Source organism: Pantherophis guttatus, chromosome 8 (genome assembly GCF_059756535.1).
Source record: "Pantherophis guttatus breed Tessera chromosome 8, ASM5975653v1, whole genome shotgun sequence".
NCBI lineage: Eukaryota > Metazoa > Chordata > Lepidosauria > Squamata > Colubridae > Pantherophis > Pantherophis guttatus.
Genome location: NC_142070.1, coordinates 27,043,306 through 27,069,212, shown reverse-complemented (window position 1 = coordinate 27,069,212; position 25,907 = coordinate 27,043,306). Strand labels below are relative to the sequence as shown.

The 25,907-nt window shown below is 38.7% G+C and overlaps 1 protein-coding gene across 1 annotated transcript in view; it reads left to right on the top strand.

Annotated features, from left to right (window-relative positions):
• Nucleotides 1-25,907, top strand: part of MND1 (meiotic nuclear divisions 1) — a 54,538-nt gene that overhangs the window by 1,054 nt on the left and 27,577 nt on the right. The window contains exons 2-4 of the mRNA XM_034442362.3: nt 4,004-4,069; nt 5,510-5,567; nt 11,519-11,667. Coding sequence (XP_034298253.1) covers nt 4,004-4,069; nt 5,510-5,567; nt 11,519-11,667 — 273 coding nt within the window. The remainder of the gene's footprint in view (nt 1-4,003; nt 4,070-5,509; nt 5,568-11,518; nt 11,668-25,907) is intronic.

Sequence of the window (25,907 nt, the reverse complement as noted above, 5' to 3'; positions counted from 1 at the left end):
CAGCTGCCCCCAGAGATAAGGAGAATCCAAGACCTCGGTGCCTTCCGCCGTGCCCTTAAAACCTTCTTTTTCCAGCAAGCCGGGCTGGCCTAACATTTTTTAAAATGTTTTTTTAATTGTTATTGTTTTTAATTATGGGGCCAAATTTATATATATCTTTTTAATTGTATTTTAATGTTTGTAGTTTATGTTTTTACTTGGCTGTTCACCACCCTGAGTCCTCAGGGAGAAGGGCGGTATACAAATTTAAAAATAAATTTATTTATTTATTTATTTATTGGTTCGATTTATATGCCGCCCTTCTCCAGAGACTCAGGGCGGCTTTACAATGCGTTAAGCAATAGTCTTCATACTTTTGTATATACCTGCTTAGTAGGGTTTTTGGGCCCCCCTAAGCGGTGTTCTTTTTTATACAAAGTCAGCTTATTGCCCCCACAATTGGGGTCCTCATTTTACCTACTTGGAAAGGATGGAAGGCTGAGTCGACCTTGGGCCTGGTGAGATTTGAATTTGCAGTAATTGCAGGCAGCTGATGTTACTTAACAGCACTTTAGTCTGCTGCGCCACCAAGGCTCTTGATCCTTTGAGACAGAATCAATACAGAATCACTGAGTGAGATTGACCATGAATTGAGCATTTATATCCACTTACAATTATGTGTATTTCCAGCCCTCCCTTGCTCATACAGAAGACAAGCAGACTTTGGGGAGAGAATGGTGAATGAGGTACCATATTTCCTCACCTTCAGACCAGGATATGTTTAGTAATTTCACTATGCTGGATCTATTAAATACAGATGGTCCTCAACTTACGACCACAATTTATGTTGCTAAGTGAGACATTTGTTAAGTGAGTTTTGCCTCATTTTACGACCTTTCTTGCCACAGTTTTTAAGTGAATCATAGCAGTTGTTAAGTTAGTAATATGGTTGTTAATTGAATCTAGCTTCCCCATTGATTTTGCTTGTCAGAAGGGTACAGCATGATCCCAGGGCACTACAACTCATAAACATGAGTCAATTGTCAACTGTCTGAATTTTGATCACATGACCATGGGCATACTGCTACGGTCATAGTTGTGAAAAATGGCCATAAGTCAATTCTTTCAGAGATGTAACTTTGATCAGTCATTAAATGAACTGTTGTAAGTCAAGGACTACCTGTACACACAATTCATACTCTGGTTCTGAACACTTTCATTATTATATCTAGTAATCTCAACATATAAGTGTAGTAGTTTAGTTTAATAAAATAATAGTTTAGTAGTAGTAGTAGTAGTAGTAGTTGAACAGTGCAAGGTTGGAAGATGTAGAGAGACCAGGCCCACAGAATTGCCAAGAGTTGGAAACATCTGAATGCATAACATCAATCTCAAAGTATTGGGATATTGCTGTGTGGGATATGTAAATTACTTAGGATAAATCTCTACTTTTTAAACTTTTGTGCCAGAGTTGTGCCTCTGCTTCTGGGTTTTGCAGAATTAGCCATCAATTTTAAAATCCATAATAGTAATGGTCATTCTTTCCCTTCATTATTTGTCCAAGAATTGTCTTTACGGTATCATGAATAACGGCTGTTTAAAGATCTGTCTTCTTGTGAAAGTGAGTGGGATATTAATCCTGGAAATTAAAAAAACCCTAATTTTTTTTTAAAAAATTCCTAAGTAATACTAATCTTGTACAGAGTATGTTTTGATTATGTTTATAAATGATTCCCTTTACAATTCTGTTTACTGCACAGTAAGGCTTGTAACCAAGGAAGAGAAATGCTTATAAAAAAGGTATACACCCCACCATAAAAACACAATTTAGATACCTTATAGTGCAAATAGCTGTGGAAATAAATTGGACCATAGCCAGTTAAGTGAGGGTGGTGAAACACATTATTTTAAACAAATCATTTACAACTACTAGTCTTAAAACCTGTTGTTGAAAGTTGAACAAATGTTTTGCTATTGAGTTTTTGAAACTTAACACCTGTTGCTGTCCACACTGTTTAATTGATTATAATAGGTTAAAGAGTATGTAAATAAAAGCATTGCCAGGCAAGGGTAATAGTATCTTCAGCAGTTAATATTGTATCTACTCACAACTTTGGTATGTGTAACATTATTGCTAAATAGGCTGATAACCTTAGAAAGAAATAGGTTGCTTTATCATAGCTGTAATTCATGACAGTACTATAATAGGGATTTTGGACACTATTTCTTTCATAGTGGCTTTGGACTTTTTTTAGTGCAGTTTTTCTATGTTGTGTTTCCCAAAACTCTCAGAATGGCAAGCTGCATAAACAAGCAGGCATAAAAATAGACTAGCGTATAATATAGCTAGTCTATTTTTAGCTATATTAATTATATTATATTATATTATATTATATTATATTATATTATATTATATTATATTACATTACATTACATTACATTACATTACATTACATTATTATATAATATAATTTAGTCTATTTTTAGAACTATAATATAGTAGGGACGCGGTGGCTCAGTGGCTAAGATGCTGAGCTTGTCACTCGAAAGGTCGGCAATTCAGCAGTTCAAATCCCTAGTGCCGCGTAATGGGGTGAGCTCCCATTACTTGTCCCAGCTTCTGCCAACCTAGCAGTTCGAAAGCACATAAAAAATGCAAGTAGAAAAATAGGGATCACCTTTGGTGGGAAGGAAACAGTGTTCCGTGCGCTTTTGTCATTTAGTCATGCCAGCCACATGACCACGGTGACGTTTTCGGACAGCGCTGGCTCTTCGGCTTTGAAATGGAGATGAGCGCTGTCCCCTAGAGTCGGGAACGACTAGCACATTTGTGCATGGGGAACCTTTACCTTTATAATATAGCAATAGCATTTAGAGTTATATACCGCTTCATAGTGCTTTACAGCCTCTCTAAGCAGTTTACAGAGTCAGCATATTGCCCCCAACGATCTGGGTCCTCATTTTACTGATCTTGGAAGGATGGAATTCTGAGCTTGAGCTGGTAAGACTCGAACTGTCAAACTGCAGGCAGCTGGTAATCAGCAGAAGTAGCCTGCAGTACTGCATTCTAACCATTGCACTACCATGGCTCAGTATATGGATTTGTGCAATAATTTGCTAGAACTTGGCAACTTGATACTCTTGGTTGGTCCTAAAAAGGTATTGCTATACTATAGCAACTGGTTTAGCAGCAGCTGCAGGCAGACTTTCCAAATGATCTTATGAAGCAAATAGGAGTCTTAAAGAAAAAAACTTGTTTGTTGAACAGCCCTGTTTATTTATTTCCTATACTTATATGTCACACAAAATGCAGATTTTGTGTGTGTGTGTATGTGTACATTCAGTATAGAACTATTAAAATATATAGAAAATGTATTTTGGGCATCAGAAGAAGATCTTTCATTCAGCTTTGAAAAAGCCCTGTAGTTTGTTTTAAAAAACTGTTCATTTTTGGAGTTGTTATGAGTTTGTTTTATATATTTACTTTGTAATTTATAAATATATTTTATGAATCAACCAAATGTTTGATTATACATTGTTTTGTGTTAAATTATTTTATATTTCTATTGTGACATGCATGTAGACAATTACTATGGAATAATATAAATCAGACAAAAATATATGATTCTACAGTATCAAGACAATATTCCTTGTATTTTCAACAGGATAAATGAAACAAACACATCAGAAACAAGTTTTATATTTGAGTATCTTAATAGTTTTGAAGTAGTTGCATATACTGATATTTCTGCTGAAGAAAAAAATACATTAAATTATTATAGGTAGTAAAATCTATGCAGATAAACACTAATCTGAAATCAGATATATCATCTTTTGAATATAATTTTATATATAAAACTGCAAATAAATTGGGAAGTTTTCACAAAGTCTATCAAAGCTGATGCCCATCAAATAGGTTGAGACTCTTCAATCGCTCAGTGTAGTCCTTCATTTTAACTTATGTACCTAAGATTTTTGGGTTTGAATGCAGTTATATTTATGTAGCATGAATTTTCCTATTTAGTCAAAGAAAAGAGGTCTGAGCGTTGAAGAGAAGAGAACTCGAATGATGGAAATCTTTTTTGAAACAGTAAGTAATATTTGTTGTTGCTTTCTATTACTTTGGATTTTTTTAAAGAAATTGAGAATCTGATTTGAAAATACAGAGCTGCCAAGAGGACTCGTTAAAGGTCCTTGCTATATACTAATGGCTGTAGTCACTTCCATGATGCCTAAGAGTAATTTATCATGTAAACTCATGTGGAAAAATGATCTTTTTAGATCATTTTAGATTTTTAGATGTCTGTGGTATAATGAACTCTTTGAATTCTACTTTCAGTCTGACAACTGATCTTTGATAAATTGGCTTTTAATGTAAAACATTCCAAATATTCTAAGAAATGTATATAGTGTTTTATATATTTTATCTTAATTTGAGGAAAATTATTTTAGTATAGATTTATTTATTTATTTATTTATTTATTTATTTATTTATTTATTTATTTATTTATTTTTGAATCTATATACCACCTTTCTCCCCCTAGGGACTCAGGGTGGTGAACAGCCGAAATTAAAATACATACAATATAAAAGTTAAGATAGCTAAAATAAATTAAATCAATCGGCCCCCAATTTAAAACCCCAAAGCTATACAATTAAAAACTAACCCATAAAAAAACTAATTAGGCTAGGCCTAATTAAAAAGACCTAGATAAAAAGACTTTGATGAATCAGGAACCTATAATTATTAAACTAATGTTAGTCTATTTGCATAATGAATGGTGGAGCAAGGAAGATGAATACATGAATAAAATATCTCTCTAATCTGGAATATTATATTTTTATGTGTAGAGCTCTGAGTCATAATATTTCAGTGCTATAAAGAAGAATATTGTTCATGTTAATATATTTTTCTTTGTACTTTATTTTGAATTGCATGTGAAATTTATAAAGTCTATAAAACTATTTGGCTGTAGAATGCTGAACAAAATAAATTCATTTGATTTAGTGTTTTCTAAATTTAAAAATGAACCAAACTAAATGTCCTTACTTTCACAGATATTTGCTTATTGTTGTCTACTTTGGGTGGTTTTTAAAGATATCCCTTTACATGATCCTGCAGCAACAGTGCCTTCTAATTTTATATCTGAAAAGGATAATTCTAGAACAGATGCAAAACACACATTTTTTGTGTGTTATTGATATCACTGTCTAAAAATGTTAGAGGAAATGAAGAAGGAATACTGTAAACTAGTATTTAGTAAATAGCAGGATGCAGTTACCATACTTTAGAAGCAGAAAAATGTATGTGTCTTTTGAGGAAATGCAAGAGATCCAATGGTTTGTTCATTCTTATCAGAAAATGTCTTCTAATAGTCTGGTTAAATTATTTTTAACATAGTTTTTCTTCTTTTCTTCTTGCAATGCATTTAGTGAGAGAATTTAGTGAGTTTAGTAATGTTTCTGTCCTATGCTATAATAGGAACACATTACAAAACAAACTGTTTTCTTCTCACTTTTATGGTATCAGAAAGATGTATTCCAGTTAAAGGATATTGAGAAAATTGCTTCGAAAGAAAAAGGAATAAGTGAGTACCTTTTCAACTGACTGATTATGATTTTGTCAGTGCTGACGATGTTCAAATGGTGCTCCAGAAGTTTTGGGATTGCATCCCAGGCACCTATTACTAGTCACACTATCTTTCTTCTTCTTCTTCTTCTTCTTCTTCTTCTTCTTCTTCTTCTTCTTCTTCTTCTTCTTCTTCTTCTTCTTCTTCTTCTTCTTCTTCTTCTTCTTCTTCTTCTTCTTCTTCTTCTTCTTCTTCTTCTTCTTCTTCTTTTTGCCATATATTCATTCTACTTCTATTTGCAGGTGTTTATAGTTTGTGATTTTCTCCAGTTCTTCCTCTTCTATTCTTCTATCTCCAGGTACTACCGCATTCACTAATTTTTATATACACAATGTAAATTACAGCTGTCAGTTCTTTAGCTGATGCTAGCCTTCATTTGTATCACGTTTGTCTCAAGAACCTAGGATGTTATATTTTGGCATAATACAGTATATTTGTGTACCCAAGCAAGTGGGACCTTTTGTAATTCACAGATAGAAATTTTGTCGTTGTGCAGATTTTCTAAGTGCTGTCCAAGATTTTTTGGTATGACGCAAGTTTGCCAATAACCATTTTATTGGTTTATGCCATAATCTCTTAACTTTTCAGATCTTTAAAAATAATATTATTCTATCTTTTATATATTTATATAAAACTCAAGTGTGTGAAATTACCTCACACTCTGGCTTCCTATTTTCCATATAACAGCAACCCTGTGAGGTAGATGGAGCTGAGAGAGTGCAAAGTCACCCCTTTCTCTTCTGTGTAAAAGAGGCCTAGAATTCATAGTCTCTTGGTTTCTAGGCCAGCACCTTAAGCACTACACCAAACTCTCTCTCTGTATATTCTATGCACTATGAATTCATGATGTTTTCAGTTTGCTGCATATTTTACATAATATTTGACAGGACGACATATTTATACGATTACAAAGACCTGAAATGTTTTCAAAATTCATTAGGGCAGTGATGGCTAACCTTTTTGCCGTCGCGTGCCAAAAACGGGGAGAGCGCGGGGGGTTGTGCGCATGTGTGCCCACACCCATAATTCAATGTCCCCTACGCATGTGCATGTGACCCCTCCCACGCGCTTCCCCCGCTTTTTGCACGTGACGGCAAAAAGGTTACCAGTGGGCCTGGTAGGCCTGCTTTTCGTCCTCCCCAGGCTCCAGAGGCTTTCTTGGAGCCTGGGGAGGCTGAAAACAGCCTTCGCCCCCCTGGAGGCTGGAAACAGCCTGTTTTCCGACTTCTGATGGGCCCAGAAAGCCCGTTTTTCACCCTCCCCAGGCTCCAGAGGCTTTCTTGGAGCCTGGAGAAGACGAAAATGGCCTTACACACCCACCCATCCTGAGGCCCTCTGGTGGCTGGAAACGGCCCGTTTCTCGACTTCCGGTGGGCCTGGAAGGCCCAAAAAGCAGCTGGCCGGCACGTGCATGAGCACTGGAGCTGAGCTAGGACAATGTTTGCGTGGCCACAGATATGGCTCTGTGTGCCACCTGTGGCACGCGTGCCATAGGTTCGCCATCACGGCATTAGGGAATCCTACATAATGGTAACATTAATAAATTAGATGAGATTAACTACTACTAATTGTGTAAATTCTATATATACTATTTTGTGTGTGTGCTTGTATGATTCATATATAGATCAAGTGGATAATGTAGAAGCAAAATTTATTTACCATACTCCTAATGGGAAATTTCTAGAGGAAAGTGGAACTCCTTTTTGGTCCCTTACATTTAATAGATTTGACTTTACCTTAATTCATATAAATAGATTTAGGGTAAAATTGATATTTCTATGAGACATAATAGCTTAAAAAAATTACTATTGTTTGTGGAATGCATAATATATTGTATGTGTATATGTATGTATGTATGTATGTATGTAAATGTTTAGGGTGTAATTACAAAACATCCCTAACGCTGTTTCCTTGCTAGTTTGACAAGTCAATTCAGTTATGTAATCTCTGTGTTCAGTATAGATAACAAAGATGTAGATAAAGGTATTTTCAACAGCATTGCCATTTACTTATTCTACAGATTGCATATAATATTTGAGCTAAGTTACCTAATATGTACTGTATTTTTCGGAGTATAAGACGCACCTTTTTACCCCCCAAAAGGGAGTAAAAATTTAGGTATGTCTTATACTAGAGTAAAAATTTAGGTGCGTCTCAAAATCACTCAAATCCGGGAAGATTTGGACTCCGACTGGGTAGTCTCAGGGGGAGGGACTAGGGCAGGTCTTGAGAATGTTATCTGGGATGAGTTTGATCCTGTGACCCCTGAGGACGTGGACAGGATTCTGGGTAGACTGAACGTGACCACTTGTTTATTGGACCCGTGCCCCTCCTGGTTAGTGCTGGCTTCCCGGGAGGTGACGCGAGGCTGGCTCCAGGGGATTATAAATGCTTTGTTGGGTGAGGGTGACTTCCCCGCCGCCTTGAAAGAGGCGGTGGTGAGGCCTCCTCAAGAAGCCTTCCCTGGACTCAGCAGTGTTGGCTAATTATCGTCCGGTCTCCAACCTTCGTTTTGTGGCAAAGGTTGTTGAGAGTGTGGTTGCGCGACAGCTTCCCCAGTACCTGGATGAAGCGACGTATCTGGATCCGTTCCAGTCGGGCTTCAGGCCTGGGTACAGCACGGAAACGGCATTGGTCGCGTTGGTTGATGATCTCTGGAGGGCTCGGGACAGGGGCTGCTTCTCTGTCCTGGTCCTATTAGATCTCTCAGCGGCTTTTGATACCATCGACCATGGTATCATGCTGCACTGGCTGGAAGAGTTAGGGGTGGGGGGCACTGTTCTACGGTGGTTCTCCTCCTTTCTCTCTGACCGGTTGCAGTCTGTGTTGGCAGGGGGGCAGAGGTCGTCCCCGAGGCCCCTCGTATGTGGGGTGCCACAGGGGTCGGTCCTCTCACCCCTTCTGTTCAACATTTATGTGAAGCCGCTGGGCGAGATCATCCGTGGTTTCGGGGTGAAGTTCCATCAGTACGCTGATGACACCCAGCTGTACATCTCCACCCCGGACCACCCCAATGATGCCCTTGAAGTGATGTCCCGGTGTCTGGAGGCCGTGCGGATCTGGATGGGGAGGAACAGGCTCAGGCTCAACCCATCCAAGACCGAGTGGCTGTGGTTTCCGACGTCCTGATATAGTCAGTTGACGCCATCGCTGACTATTGGGGGCGAATCACTGGCCCCCACGGAGAGGGCTCGCAACTTGGGTGTCCTCCTGGATTCACGGCTGTCTTTAGAAGAGCACTTGACGGCCGTGACCTGGAGGATTTTTCATCAGGTTCGCCTGATCCGCCAGTTGCGTCCCTTTCTGGATCGGGACTCCCTACACATAGTCACTCATGCCCTCGTCACCTCCCGCCTGGACTATTGTAATGCTCTCTACATGGGGCTCCCCTTGAGGAGCATGCGGAGGCTCCAACTGGCGCAGAGTGCGGCCGCGCGGGTGGTTGTGGGAGCAACATGGTGCTCCCGTGTAACACCTCTCCTGCGCGAGCTGCACTGGCTCCCGGTGGTCTTCCGTGTGCGCTTCAAGGTTTTGGTTACCACCTTTAAAGCGCTCCATGGCTTAGGACACGGTTATTTACGGGACCGCCTACTACCACAAATAGCCTCCCACCGGCCGGTACGCTCTCATAGAGAGGGTCTCCTCCGGGTGCCATCAGCCAAGCAGTGTCGACTGGCGACCCCCAGGGGGAGGGCCTTCTCTGTGGGGGCACCCACTATCTGGAACGAGCTCCCCCCGGAGATACGGAGGATCCCGGATCTGCACACCTTCCGCCGTGCTCTTAAGACCCTTTTATTCCAGCAAGCCGGCCTGGCCTAATTTTTCTCCCCTTTCTTTTAAATTTTAAATTTTAAATTGAAATTTTAATTTGTTTTAAATTTATTGGGATTTTAATTGTCATGAGCCAATATTATTTAATTTGGTTTTAAATTGTTTTTACCTTTTGTATTTCTGTATTTTATCTTGTGCCTGTTCACCGCCCTGAGTCCTTCGGGAGTAGGGCGGTATACAAATTTAATAAAATAAAATAAATAAATAAATACACCAAATGTAGCCCTGCCCACCCACTGGCCCTCACCCTTTGGCCTGTTCCTCACAGCAGTTACCCCCTTGCACGCAAACAGCAAGAAAAAACAGCTCCTTTCAGCTTCAGCATAGGTTAATTAGCACAAGTTGATTAGATCGGCCTCCCGACTCTCAGCTGATTTGCTCTCAGCTGTGCGCAGGGCTCTGCTGCTTGCTGCAAAGAGTGCTGGAGCAGATTTTTTTCCTCCTAGCTATGCTGAAAAATGAAACTGAAAGTAAAGCAGGCTCTTTGCTCCAACGTGGCAAAATGAGGCAGAGATTTCTTTTTCTTTTTCCTCACCAAAAAAGGTAGGTGCAAACAATGGGAAATTTAGGGCAAAAGAGGGGATTCAAGATTTTAAAACACAAAAGAAAAAAGGCAAAAATAAAAATGGGAAAAGAGAAAAAGAAAAAGAAATGAAAGAGAAAGATGTTATACATATTTAGAATTGAAATATTAATAGTAGTAAGAAATAAATGGGAAATCATGATTGTAAAAATGAAATGAATAATTGGAATATTTTTCTATATGGGCAAAATTTTGGGTTATTGGGAGAGTTTAAGATGTGAAAATGAGTATCATAAGGGGAAAGCTCTATTTAACTAGGGAATTGTAATAATTGAGATACTAGTAATATTGTGTTGAAAGCAGAAATGATTAAGTTGTGGTTTGGAGGAATATATGAGGGAAATTATTTGGTTTATTATTATTGGTAAATATAATTAATTGATTTGTAAGAAATTGAATTGCATGGAAATAATTGGAATATTCATGCTCATATTGATTAATATACAAAAAAGATAGTTATATAACTAATTGATTTATATAAAAATGTTGAATTTGTATTAAACAACTGTAATATTACATAATTAACCAATGTGAGGATAGTTATAAAATTAGATGACAATGGGAAGCGGTATAATATAGAATAGAAGGGAAAAATTGAATTTGATTAAGATTAGAGATGAGGATGAAGGGTAATATTGGTTTTTAAAAAAAGTAGATGAGGAATAAATATGGCAAAAAGAAAATATAGAAATTATAAATTTAATTGAAATGACTAAACACTGTTTAAATTTGTGAACCAGCCAAATACTCTGTTCAAAGAAAATACATTGTATGTTTGTATGTGTGTTTGTCTAAAAAATAAAAAAAAACTTTAAAAAACAACAACCAAAAAAGGTAGGTGCGTCTTATAACTCTGGTGCGTCTTATACTCCGAGAAATACGGTATATTTTTGGGACTGATTTCATAAACCTGACTTAAATTTTCAATGTGCAGATTCATTTCTTCTTGATTTGACTTCATATATTAAAAAGTGTTCTGATATCAAGAGATGGGAAGGATAGATCACAGGGAAAACCAACTAGTTCAGAGGAGTACATCATGTTAGATACATTAATGGGAAAAGTGATTTAAAACCAATGTTTTTTCACAGTTCCTTTAGAAAAATAATAATGGACTGGAAAGAATTTGAAATTTCTTTGGATCTATGCTGAAGGATCCTCTTGATATTTATTCTATTTATTAATGGAATTGCCCCACTGGTATCCTGTTCTGTTACAAATCTAGTTTCTTACAAGAAAAAGCTATGTAAATTAATCTCTCTTGCTATTTTTTCGTGGCAGTGATTTTAAAGGAACTCTGTGTGTTGGGTTGCTGTACACATAAGTAAGCCTAATTTGCCATCTGCTAGTTTGTGGTAATTTGCAAAGGAATTGTTGAAAATTTCTCAAAGGACATTCTGAATCTTTATTATTCTCTCTGATGTTTTAATGAATAATAGTTTTCCCTAATCTATATAAGTTTTCAAAATAATAATTATGATTATTTCTTTGACAGCGTCTATGTCAGTGAAGGATATCTTACAAAGCTTAGTTGATGATGGTATGGTAGACACTGATAGGATTGGAACATCAAATTATTTTTGGGCCTTCCCAAGTAAAGCATTGCACACAAGAAAATGTAAACTGGAAGAACTGCAGAATCAGGTAATTCTACATGCCTCCTATTATGCAAAAACAGTGATCATTAAATAACAATCTATTTCCAAATAAGTATTTTTTCATTTAACTTAGTTGGGCTGTATCTTCATTATGTTTAAGTATTTTTTGCTATTTTAAGTATTTTACTATTTGTATTATTTGAACTTACTAGTGTTTTTTCTTAAATATTTTTTCTTAAATTAACTGAAAATATTTTTTTCAGTTTTTTATTGGTTTTGAGTCATATATATAAGCTACTGACTAAATTTTAGATATTTGTCAAAGCTGTTCATTTAATAGCAGGCAAAAGACACATTAATTACTTTGTAACTGTAATGTTTAAATTTGCTTTACACATTCTGTTGAGGACTACCTGTTGCAGATTTAAGGGGTGTATGTGTTTGTGTGTGTGCATCTCAATCTGCAAACAAAGCGTGTGTAAATAAATCCTTGACAAACTCCAATATAATAATTGAACTAGACCAGGAGTCCCCAGCTGTGGGCCAAGGAAGAAATCTAAATTTTTTGCTACTGATTCTGTGGGCGTGACTTAATTAATTAATTCTGTGGGCGGGGCTTGGTGGTAAGGTGACTGGGAGGGCGTAGCTTGTTGGTCAGGTGGGCATGGCCAAGTCAATGTCACTTCTTTGCCCTTTTTTAACCTACAAAACACAACACAACACAACACAACAGGCTCACCCACAATGTAAAAGCAGCTGTGCTAGACCCAAAATGGTCCCTGAAACAAGCAGGAACCTCACACAGCCACAAAAAGCCCAAAAAACCAACTTTCACACTTTACACACACAAAATTCCACATACAGCTTTGTGAGATTTTGTGTGTTTGTGTAGTTAGAGTGAAACACTACAGAAACACACTAAATCTCAGAAAGCTGCACAAATATTATTTTATTTTATTTTATTTTTATTTTTATATAAAAGCAGCTAAATTTAAATCTTCCTAAACTTTAAATGACTAGGTCTAAAAAAAGAACAACTAAAAAAAACCTCAATTAACTATTTTTTTAAAGCTCCCAAAGGGGAAAAAAACTTACCCAATAGAACAGGGGTCTCCAACCTTGGCAACTTTAAGACTTGTAATTCCTCAGCCAGCTTTGCTTTGCTGGCTGAGGAATTCTGGGAGTTGAAGTCCACAACTCTCTGCCTGCTTGATTGCAAGCAGGGAGATTCAGTTGCTTGCTGATGCAATGGATTGCAGGGATTACAGCAAGGCATTGCAACCAGCAGCTAAGGTAAGCAAGCTGAGGGGGAGGGATTTTTGCTACCGATTAGCAGGCAATTCAGCTGAGATTGTCAGAGCCATTTAAAAGGAAAAACTTTTTTTCTTTTAAATGGGTCTGACAATCCAAGCTGAGTTGCCTGATTAGCAGGCAACTCAGCTGGGATCGTCAGAGCTTGGCTCGTCAGAGTCATTTAAAAGAAAAAAAAGGCTCTGATATCGCGCGGCTCAGCTGGGCATGGGGGGCGGGTACAGGGATTTTTGCTACCGGTTCTCCGAACTGCCTGCCACCATCGCTACCTACTTGCCCGAGTCGGTCCGAACTGGGAGCATTTCACCCCTGCTCTGGGCTGCTGCTCACTAGTGGGCTGTGAGCTATTTGCAACTGGTCTGCAACTTATTGGGGAACTGAGATAGAAGATACAAAATTTTCAACTGTATTATCTTTTTAATACACAGAAAATGGAAATCCCATGCTTTTTTCACCAAATAATATTATAATTCAAGCAGAACAATTTGGCTTGGTTCTGCTGTGAAATTCATTATGTTTCCGTTAGTCTGTCAGAATATGATGAGCCACACCCATAATAGTTTGGACTAGCAGCAGCATCTGACTGTCCCTGTCAAGAAAACAAGTCTCTTTGGGCTTGTGTAATTTAACTTATTTTGAATAAAATTTGCATGCTAACTGTGTAGTGGATTGTGCTTTTGGAGATACATGATCATTTGACGATTGTATTGACCATAAGAATAATTTCTTATGCAAGAATGATTGCAGACGTTTAGTAGTGTGTGACCTTTTCCCTTATCTAATACCCTAATAAGAAATCTGTACTGAACAGGTTTTAGTAGCGTTATTTTGTTTCTCTTACCATATTCAAAAATGTGTTAGTCTCTTCCAGGCTGAAAGTGATTTGGCTCTAGTATCTTCTTACTGGCAGGCAGGCAGGCATCTTCCAGATTTTATTATAATAATTTTATTGAACATTAAGATAATTAATACAAACTAAAAAATAGAAAAAAAATAAAAGGTGCAGAACATGAAGAAAAAGGAATTTAAATATACAAATATGCAGTCTCATTTGATTACCGTCTTGTTTGTAAACACAGAGTCCTGCATACACACACACACACACACACACTCACACTATACCAATATTCCCCAATCTTTCCGGGTTCGCAGTCTGGCACAGCAGGGGGGAAAGGGGACGGTTTTGGGTGAGGGGAAGGTTTGTGCGCACAGCCAGAGTCATTTCTGTGAGTAGCAGGCTCATGCAGCCCAGTTGTGAATAGGCCACAACCGGTAGTGGGCGCTGGCCCACAGGTTGGGAACCTCTACACTCTACAACACTACACTAACATTTTTAGAGGGTTTGATCTGTGTTACAGTTTGATGAACATGGGAATATGAGAGAAAACCTTGGGAGTGTCAGGTTCAATAATCTTAATATCCAGAAAGCTTATTAGGTTGCCTTAACAAAACTGACACCTATGTAAATAAAATAGAATGTGGTTCTGCTGAGCCCCTAGTAGATAGAGGAAGCTTCTTTATTGTCATTTTGTATAAGTAATGAACTTACCATGCAAGGGCTTTAAGCACCATTAATAACTTCATGAAACAGAGACCTGAAAATGTAGTTTTTATGAATGCTACTTACAGTATCTTAGAGAAATAAAAGTTGGACAACCAGATGCAAAGTTGTATTTGGATATTACATGGATAACTTTAAAAATGTTTGCAAATATACTTTTTTTGTCTACTGAGTTGCTTTGCTCCCTGCTCTTCTTAATACAATATAAAGGAACATTTTTTCCTAGTTTTTCCTTTATAAAAACACCAATATTATTATTTTTTTACCACATGCAATTACCAACTAACACATACTGTATTTCTTCTGCCGTCTAGTTAACTGAATGTTTCTCATGGTCCTTGAATTTATTATTTTTTATTGGCAGTGCAGTGCTAGTGTACATCACCTTCATAAGAGACAAGTGCTTTTCTAGTGACATTTATTTCATTGCTACTCTGTGCTGGGAGAAGTTCACTTGTGCTATAAGAACCCGGGCTGCATTCCCATTGTTAAAGACCAGGAATTCTTGGGAAGGGAAGAACTTAGAACATTTAAAGGTTAATATTGATTATATCAAGGGCTACTCGGAACATGCACAGTTTGATTTGCAGGGACAGTACAGCTGTCATTTCAGTGAAAACTGGTAAAGTGTAGAGAAAAAGAAGGAATCATGCATAAGATCAGAGGAAGGAATGCTAGGATGACAGAAATATTTTCAAGTAATATAGAAGTAATATAGAAATATAGAAATGAATAGGACCACTCTAAGATTCAGATATGAATAAAACATTTGTGTTGATTACACAGATATAAGAAGGAAGAGTGCTTTGTTTAACTCAAAAAAGAAATGGCGCCAAAGAAAAAGTGGAATATTAGCCATAGTAAAACAACGAATGCAAGAATCTTTTTAAAAATATGCTGAGTTTATATTTCAAAAGGTAATTTTAGCTATGCAATTTACTATGAATCGGATATTTCATTGATAATATGTACTCCCAGCTAGTTCATTGCACTAGCCTGAAGTACATATGATTAAATTACATCTGGCATTGTAGACATTAAAGCATCACTGCCTACGTGCTATTTTTAATGTTATCAAATATGAAAATAATCTCTAGTGTTATCAAATATGAAAATAATAAAACAAAATTTTAAAGCAGAAATAATACCAGGCAATAAGATATCGATATTCCTACTTAAGATGGTGTAATTTTTTTGGGATGTGTGAGATCATATATTTTGTAATATTTTGAGTAGAAATATTGTGATTTTTTTAACTTCTTTTTTTTTTTAAGATTAGTGCCCTGAATCTAAGAATTAGCTGGCCCTTGATTAAATATTTGCTGTTAGGATTTAAAAACTTGGTAAAGGCTAGCCTACCCTAAAAAAATTCTAGGGCAATGTAACTGATTCATGTTCTCCAGTCTATAGAATAAATTTACTATACTTATAGTACTGTCAGCATGGTACAGTGCTTGATATGCTGAACTGGGGGTGGAAGGGATGGAAGCCAGCTGGAGATTCTGGGCCAATCACTTCTTTCCACCCTAATCAGAGTTAGACTATGTATCAGGCCAGCTGATAAACAAAGCTTCTTTGTTGCTTCACACATAGATAGTTTTGCTATAATAACTAGGTAAGAACAACACAAAAACAAGTAGACACTACAGCCATAAAGGATCAAGGTAAAAAGGTGCTAGAATTTTCTGTTACGGTGTGATAATAAGAAGCTTACCAAAGATCACATGTTTGATTTGCTCAACTGTCATTTTACTATTTCTTCTATGTATCTTTCATACATTTTTGATCTAGTCACTTCTATTAGGTAGTAAGCAGAAGGTCAGACTCTTCAAATTTAATCATTAGGAATGCCCTACTTTTATTACAGAAGAATTGTCTGATTTTAAATGATAAATATTATGTCTAACTTTCCTTTTGAGATTGAAATATAAATCATATGTTTGGACAGAATTCAGCTTGCCAGAGGCTGAGAGGAAGAATGACTTGTTTTCCACATTGGCCCAGTTTGTAACTTTTCGAGAATTCTTGTAAGTGTGTATTAGGGAACAATTTTAAACTATGCATGCAGGGCTTTTGTGAAATGGAAAATGTGTCTTGTTTTAAACCTGAAACAAAACATACCAGGTTTCAAAAGTTTTGCCAAATGATCCCATAAGGGCTGTGGTCTGGCAGTACCCAAAAGACTTTGGAATGACTTTATTGATCTTGGTTAACTCTTGAAACTCTTCTGTTGAGTGCCCCTGCCATTTTCCTCCCTCGCTGCTCAGATATTCCACCGATTGGGATAATATCCACTGCCACTGTACTGACTGGGTGCCATTCAAACTTCCTCTACAGCCTGGTCACGCCCCTTTCTTCTGCGCATGCCCAGTCTTTCACTCAGTCACAGGTGATTAGACTGGTGTGCCTTTCATTCTAGGATACAATTTGTCAATTTGTTGCAAACGTTAGGGTTTTTTAGCTAAATTTCTGTTCGGAGAGTTGTGGATTTAAAGAGAAACAATGTATCAGCGCTGAGCAGCTTCGGCGTTTCCCGGCTGGGGCGCCAGCTGCCTTGGATTTTAGTCAAAGGAAATCAGCGCTATACGGCTTGGCGGTTTCCTGGTTAGGGCGCCAGCTGTTTTCAGCGTTATTTGACAGCGCGTGGACAAAGGACCTTGCAACGGTCCTAAAGCAGCCGTTTGAGCCGCGAGCGAGGAGAGGGGCTTCTGGCGTGCCGGCAAAGCCGCCCTCGCTCTCCCAACTCTCCGCATCGTTTATTTTAATTTGTATGCGGCTTCGGAGTCCCTGCATTGCAGCAAACTCCATATAACAGGAGGAAACTTCCTTTTTAAGATTGGCAGAAGGAACAGAGGCTGCATTTAAGCCGAGTCGGCTGAGGTTCCGATCTCGAGCTTGTATTGATCTGCCTGCTCAGCGCCCATCCTCCCATTGATCAGAGCGGTTTGAGGCAGCTTATCAGATAAGCCGTTGGAGGATCGTTAACGGCTATTGTAAGGTGTTATCTACAGACGCTGTTTGTTTGAATAACCTCCTGTATACTGACATCAAAGGAAAGTAAAATTTTTTGATTATTTTAATTTCTATTTGAGAGATTGATTAATTATTTTCAACAATGGCAGAGGCAGAAAATTCATCAGATTTAGAACAGGTGGATTCACCACCTAGAGCACCATCCCCTAAGCCTAATAAATCCAAAAAGGGCAGAGCCAGGACCAGGGATATGTCTGAACAACCCATGTCCAGGCAAGGGGACAGGCCTTCCAGAGAGGATTTACGTAGACATAATGCTCTTGAAAAACAGTTCAATAGAGCCAGACTGGCAGCTCAAGTTATACCTCAAAGAGAGGTTCAGGAGGTGATTTTACCTCAGACTACTGAAAAAATAATATATCCTGAGATAGATGAGGAAGCAATGATTTGGCAGCAGGAGGATTTACCTTCAGACAATCAAGGCTTGTCTATGACAGCTAAGCCTTTGAATACAGAAACCCAAAGCAGGGTCACTGTGGGGACAAATCAACAACCTTTTGTTAAGGCTGCTCCAGAGGCCACATTCACTCCTATGGCCGCTGGCCTACGTGTTGGTGAAGGTCTATTACAGAGTCAGAATGTGGATTTCCAGGCTTTACTCTCACAAACATTTTCCCGCATTTTTCAAGCGGGATTGCAACAATCAGGTCTATTATCAGAACCTATACCACCAACTTCTTACAATATGTCTCACAATACTATGCAACAGTCTGTAGTTAATTGTAGTCAATTTGAGGAGGAAAATCCAGATTCAGACTATTTGAATGAATTTGAGTTATCAGATGATGAGGAGGTGGATACAGATAAGCCTACCTTTCAAGGACTTTTTAATCCTAAGCTTTTTAAGTCTCTTTTACGTAAGGCGAGAATAGCTACCAATATGGAACAGAGTAGTGACAAGAATTTGGATCCAAATTCACAATCTCAAAAGACTAATAGTTTATTTCCAGTTCCCCCAATTGATTTTGACTATGTGCCGTTTCCAGATTTGTTTTCTCAAGTTATTAAGAAACCGTGGAATCGGCCTGGTTCAATTTCTGGACCCAATACATTTGATAGAAAGCTGTATTGTAGCTCCCCTGAATTGGATGCTCTTCTACAGTTACCTGCGGTAGATGAGCCCGTGGCCAGCCTCACTTCACCATCGGTGTTGGTTAGTGATGCTGGAGATGGTCTAAAATTGGAAGACAAACGGGCAGAGATGAATTTCAAAAAAATGCATCAGGCTGCCGCTTGGGCAATCAGGGCGGCAACATCCGCCTCATTTTTCAACAGAGCCTCATTAACTTGGCTCCGTCAATTAAAAGAGGGGATACCTCCACAAGATGTTAAATTTATGCAAAATGTGACTAAGTTAATAGCTGCAGCAGAATATTCAGCTGATGCATCTCTGGACGCAGCAAAATTTGCATCAAGAGCATTGGCTTCAGCAGTTTCATCAAGGCGTCTTCTTTGGCTACGCCAGTGGAGAGCTGATATGAAGTCAAAATGGCGCCTTACTGCGGCACCATATCAAGGACAGTCTTTATTTGGGGCATCATTAGAATCTATTTTAGTGGAAGGTCGAGATAAAAAGAAAGTACTACCATCTTCATATAGGCGTTATGATAGACGTTTTTCACCATATTCAAGACAGTCCTTTCGGCCAGAGCAGGGACCCAGTGGTTCCAATTTTCAAAGAGCTTCTACTCAACAGTATTCTTCCTTTTCGGATAGAGCGTCCTTTCGAGACAGGGGAAGACGTCAGGCAGGTCTCAAACGTCCTTTTAGGGGAACGGGTTCTCGCTCGTTCCGCAGAGGAAAATGACTCGACAACCCATGTACCCGTTGGAGGGAAAATCCAATTGTTTTGCAAAGAGTGGAAACTTTCAACAACAGACAATTGGATTCTTCGTACAGTGACGGACGGACTACAACTGGAATTCACGTCACCACCTCCAATGTTTTTCCTTCAATGTCCAATTTCAAACATCCCTTTAAAAAGACAACTAATGGAGTTGGAAATTCAACACTTACTTCAAATAAAAGCAATAGAACCAGTACCTCAACATCAAATACACAAAGGATTTTATTCAATTCTTTTTCTTGTGCCCAAAAATTCGGGAGGATGGAGGGGCATCCTCAATCTAAAGCGATTAAATCTCCATGTGAGGTATCGCCGTTTCAAGATGCACTCCCTCAGGTCACTGCTAGGATGTATCCGGTCCAACGATCTCATGCAATCCATCGACCTGAGGGAGGCATATCTACATGTACCGATTTATCCAACGCACAGGCAATTTCTCAGATTTGCATATGCAAATCGCCATTTTCAATACCGATCTATGCCTTTTGGCCTTTCGTCGGCTCCAAGAATATTTACGAAGTTAATGGCAGCAGTAGCGGCAACACTAAGGGAGAAATCAGTAAGAATGGTCTGTTATCTGGACGATATTTTAATCCTGTCGTCATCGGTACATCAAGCAGAACTGGACAGACAGACAGTTCTTCAAACACTGCAAAATCATGGATTGACTATCAATTGGGACAAAAGTCAGCTGGAACCAACAACCCGAATATTACATCTAGGGGCAGTAATAGATTCCAGACAGGGAATAGTGTATCTTTCCCCAGAGCGCCAATCCAGCATTCGAAAAATGATATCTCAAGTGTTGTCTCTGAGAACTGTACCTTTGATTCTGTTGTCGCAACTATTGGGAAAACTAATTTCATGCATAAACATTGTGCCTTGGGCTCGACGACACTCTCGTCAGTTACAATGGCTAATGTTGCCCTACCAAAAGCAGGGCACGGCAGACTCACAGTTCAAGATAAAGTTATCTCCGATAGTGAAACTATCACTAAAATGGTGGATATCACCAGCCCTGAGAGCAGGAACGCTATTTATAGAGCCACCAAGGATCAAGCTGACCACGGATGCCAGTCTGATGGGATGGGGAGCCCATCTCGGGTCTCAACTAGCACAGGGAAAATGGTCTCCTGTAGAGAAACAGTACAACATAAATTTCCTAGAATTAAGAGCAGTCAGATTAGCACTAAGACATTTCCATCAGGAAGTAGCGAAGAAACATGTATTAGTTCTAACAGACAATATGGCCACAAAGGCTCATCTGAACAGACAGGGAGGTACGAGATCAAAATCGCTCATGAGCGAGACAGAAAAACTGATGGCATGGGCAGAGAGATATATACTGTCGATAAAAGCGGAACACATTTCGGGTTCCTTAAATCAACAAGCAGACTGGTTAAGCAGGGGGACCATAGATCAGTCAGAATGGAGATTGAATCCAAAACTATTTCTACAAATTGTAAACAGGTTCGGGAAGCCGATGGTGGATTTGTTCGCCACGGAAAAGAATACACAACTTCCGAGATTTTTCTCAAGATTCCCGACTCCAGGAGCGGAGGCTCTAGATGCTCTGCGAAGTCCTTGGCCTCAGGGACTTTTATATGCATTTCCCCCCATTCCCATCATTCCAATTGTCATAAGGAAAATGATGATGGAAAAAGCAGAGCTCATTCTAGTGGCACCATACTGGCCTCGCCGAGAGTGGTTTGCAGACCTGAAAGATCGTTCGATCGATCAACCATGGAAGTTACCAGTGGGCAGACAGGATCTGAGTCAAGGAGCAATCTATCATCCAAATCCAGACTGGCTACAGTTGACCGTCTGGCGTTTGAACGGATCCGTCTCTTGAAAGATCAGTTACCACATGATGTAATAGACACTATTCAAGCGGCTAGAAGACCAGCAACAGTCCGCATTTATAATGCATCCTGGAAAAGGTTCGCTAAGTGGGCAGTTGAACAACATACAGATCCTACAACGGCATCAGTACAAGACGTTCTTAAATTTTTACAATCTGGATTCAAGAAAGGACTTGCACCAGCTACTCTCAGACGTCAGGTAGCGGCGTTAGCTACAGTGCTTCATACTGACAAGGGACATTCGTTGTCTCAAGATCCCAGAATTAGATCATTTTTACATGGTGCTGTAAATTTAAGACCACCAACAGTACATAGATACCCAACTTGGGATCTCAATTTAGTATTACAGTCATTGACACTAGAACCTTATGAACCTATAAAGGAAATAACATTAAGACATCTTACAATGAAACTAGCATTTCTATTAGCGATTACGTCGGCTAGACGAGTATCTGAATTGGCGGCATTATCTATTCGTCAAGATCTGTGTATTTTCTTTCCGGACAGAGTGGTTATGAGACTGGATCCGGTATTTATTCCAAAAATTAATTCATTATTTCACAGATCGCAAGACATTGTCCTACCTAATTTCTGCCCAAATCCTAGACATCCATTAGAAAAAAGGTGGCATACATTAGATGTTAGGAGGATATTAAAATGTTACATTAAGAGAACGGCATCTTTTCGTAAGTCTGAGGCTTTGCTGGTATCCTTTTTACCATTTACTATGGGACAGAAAGTATCGTCTACAACAGTGGGTAGATGGATTAAAGCATGCATTGCTGCTGCTTACAAGTTGCAAGGTTCACAAGTTCCTGAAGGTATAGTTCCACATTCTACACGCAGTGCGGCTACATCAGCTGCTTGGGCCACTCAGGCTTCAATTGATGATATCTGTAGAGCGGCCACATGGTCGTCTATTTCTTCTTTTATCAGACATTACCGAGTGGATTCATTTGCGGCTGCGGATGCATCATTCGGTAGAAGAGTTTTACAAGCTGTAATTTCCAACCAGAGCCAGGGGATGGAGTCTAAACCCTCCCATTGAATGAAGGCTTGGGTATGTCCCAATCGGTGGAATATCTGAGCAGCGAGGGAGGAAAAAGGACGTTGTACTTACCTGAACGTCCATTTTATCCTCGCTGCGAAGATATTCCAGCCCTCCCAGTGAACTTCCATCACCTGGCCTGGGTTGGGGTTTCTGTTTTTTCTTCCTCTACAGCAAAGAATGGAGTATATTAAGAGATAAATGGTGAGATACGGTACGAAGTCCATAGGATGGAAGTGAACATTACGAGAGTCGACTTCGTGAAAAGACTGGACATGCGCAGAAGAAAGGGGCGTGACCAGGCTGTAGAGGAAGTTTGAATGGCACCCAGTCAGTACAGTGGCAGTGGATATTATCCCAATCGGTGGAATATCTTCGCAGCGAGGATAAAATGGACGTTCAGGTAAGTACAACGTCCTTTCTGCCATCCTGTAAATCAATACTAGACTAGGGAGCAGTTTGGGAGGAATTCAGTATTTCCCAGCACGGTCTACTTATTGTTATTAACAATGAGGCAAATTAATTTTCATCAAAATCACTGTGGAAGGGAGAATTAAAGCCAGTCCAGCAGTTTCTAAGCTTCACTAATCTCTGAAAATAAATAAGCAGGGATAAACCTGATTAGTACTTGAATGAGAAACTACCAGGATTTCCTAGGATTTGTGACCAAGACTGATAAATTGGGAAAAGTTCCTAAAAGAAGAGAGTGGCAATCCATTTCTATAACACAACACAACAATATTTACATAATAGTATAATCAAGTTCAACTCAATAGAGACATTTTCTTCCTGCACAGCAATTCTGATCTAAATTTCAAGATGGTCAACAAGAAGAAAAAAAATATTTATAAAGCTGTAAATGTCATAATAAAAAGAATAAAGATTGTTAAATCAACATGTTACCCAGAATCAGGGGTGAAATGCTCCTGGTTCGGACTGGATCACCCAATCCAGTAGCGATGGCAGCGGGTGGTTCGGAGAACCGGTAGCAAAAATCTCTGCCTCCCCCCATCGCCAGCTGAGCCGCACGATCATCAGAGGCTTTTTTTTTAAAAAAAAAATTAAAGCATTTTTTCTACAACCTCTTCGGCCATAAAAATGCTTTTAAAACTAAAAAAAAAAGCCTCTGACAATCAGGCAACTCAGCTGGGATTGTCAGAGGCTTTTAAAAGCATTTTTTTACGATCTCTTTAGCCGAAGAGGTTGTAGAAAAAATGGTTTTAAAAGTGTTTTTAAAAAAAGTTAGCCACGCCCACTCAGTCACATTACCCCATCACCACCAAGCCACGCCCACAGAACCGGTAGTAACAAATTTTACATTTCACCACTGCCCATGTGTCACTTTATGAAGGCAAAATTCATATTTGCTAAGAACTATCTCAGACTATCCCACCTCCCTATATTGAGATTGCTTAAGATGTAAGAGATGTTTTATTCTTGGCCCCCATATAAATTTATCCAAGGATGTGAAAAATACATGTGAGATGTAAACTGTATGTATAATTGTACATGCAATGTATACATAATGAGAGATTGTAACATTTACATATAGTAGAGAATAGATGTATATTTAAAAATCAGTATATATGTATGGTCAAATTCTAGTTTCCCATATATATTTAAACTGATCTTCACTACAATTGATACATTTTAATAATTTTCACTACATTCACTACATTAGCATTTAAGCAACAGTTTCCTATAAGATATAATAAAATGTTATTTATTATTTTTTAATTACCTCTTGAAGTAGTTCATATAAATAAAATAAAAATAAGAGACAGTAAAACCAGGTCTATATTCTAGTTTATAAAGACAAGAAGACAAGGGCCATAAAAAAGGAAAATAGGAAAATTGTTTCTTTAAAAATCTATGATGAAGATATGAATATAAGTGGTATTAATATCTAACTTATGCTTTCCCCATTTTCCTTTCATAATATTCTTGCTTGAATAATTCCTGCCTTTCAGTTGTCCAGTGCAAGGTTACTATTCAGTAGGAGCAAAATACTCTGTCTAGCCAGGCAGGGGAAACAATCCCAGTGAAATTATCCCACTATTGGCGAATCTAAAGGACTGGATCAGGGTACTTTATGTCCATTGATATGAAACAGAAAGTACATTCTCTTAGCTGTCCTATCTCAGTGGTTAATTTATGAGGATAATATAAATTCAGTAAATTTAAAGATAAGATAACCAAGATAATGTAACTGTTTTTACTTGCTATTTTTTAAAATGTATTGGCCATGTAATGCTTTGTCTTCCCATTCGTCCATTCTGTTCTTCATTTGGTCTTTCTTGTAAGCCAGTTGGTCTCTTCAGTAGTCAGTAAGCCTTCCTGGTGGTATACTAGCTTCAATGCATCTTCTTCACTGTCCTTTAGGTATTCTTGCAATGCTCTTTTTTCTTTTTCTTCATCAGCTGAGGATATTGCAACATTCCACGGCTACCTATTTTCCTTGGTAGGTAGATGTCTCTGCGAGGATGAAGGACATGATTCATTGTCATTATTTTTCTGGTCTTCTTATCCAGCGCTTTTAATTCTGTTTAGTCCAGTCCACTATTCCAGCTGTTTATCCAATGGCTATTATTATTATTATCATCACCATCTTTCTATTGCTTTGCATGTACACTATACCACAGATAAATTCCTCATGCATCTAAACATACTTGGCCAAATAAGGTATTCAAACATCATCATGCTTATGCAGGATTATTATGTTTTTGCAGGATTTTTTTTCCATAGTTGAAATAGCTCACGAATTTCAGGAATTATTTTGGGAAATTTATGAGTGTACCATGTTCCCCCGAAAATACAACCTACTCTGAAAACAAGCCGTAGCCTAATTTTCACACCTAATATAAGCCCTACCCCCAAAATAAGCCCTAGTTAGGCCCTGCCCACCTTCTGGTTGTATGAAGTGAGGCGAGGCGTAGATGTAAAAATCAAGCTAGGGCATGGGTGTAGGGTTGGAGGTGCCCCACGCGCTGCGCACCCACTTCCTTAGGACCACCACAGCCAGGCCTCCCACACCCCAACACCTGTCATGCCACTGCCCGACTTCTACAGCTGCTTGTGTCCATTTGCGGTCAAATGCCGCAAGACTCATGCTGGTGGAGCCGCTTTCAGAAGGACACTGCGAGGCTCGCTGCACAGGTGGAGCCGCTCTCAGAAGGACACTGCGAGGCTCGCTGCACTGGTGGAGCTGCTCTCAGAAGGACACTGCGAGGCTCGCTGCACAGGTGAAGCCGCTCTCAGAAGGACACCACAATCCTCATCACGCTGATGGAGCCGCTCACACACACAATGGCCCAACACACCACACAGCGTCCTGCCACAAGTATCTGCACCGGCGCAACAAGCCTCACGGCATCCTTCCACATCAAAAAAATAAGATCTTCCCGAAAATAAACCTGAGCACTTATTTTGGAGCCCAAAAGAAAATAAGGCTAGGTTTTATTTTCAGGGAAACATGGTAGAAAAACATTGTTTAATGTTTAGCTTTCTTACTTTGGTTAAGGCTATATTTTCACTACTGTTACTAAATAAATAACATTACTAAAATCAAATTGATTTTTATGAAATATAGCAACATTTGGAGCTTTTTACCTTAAAAGAAATAAGG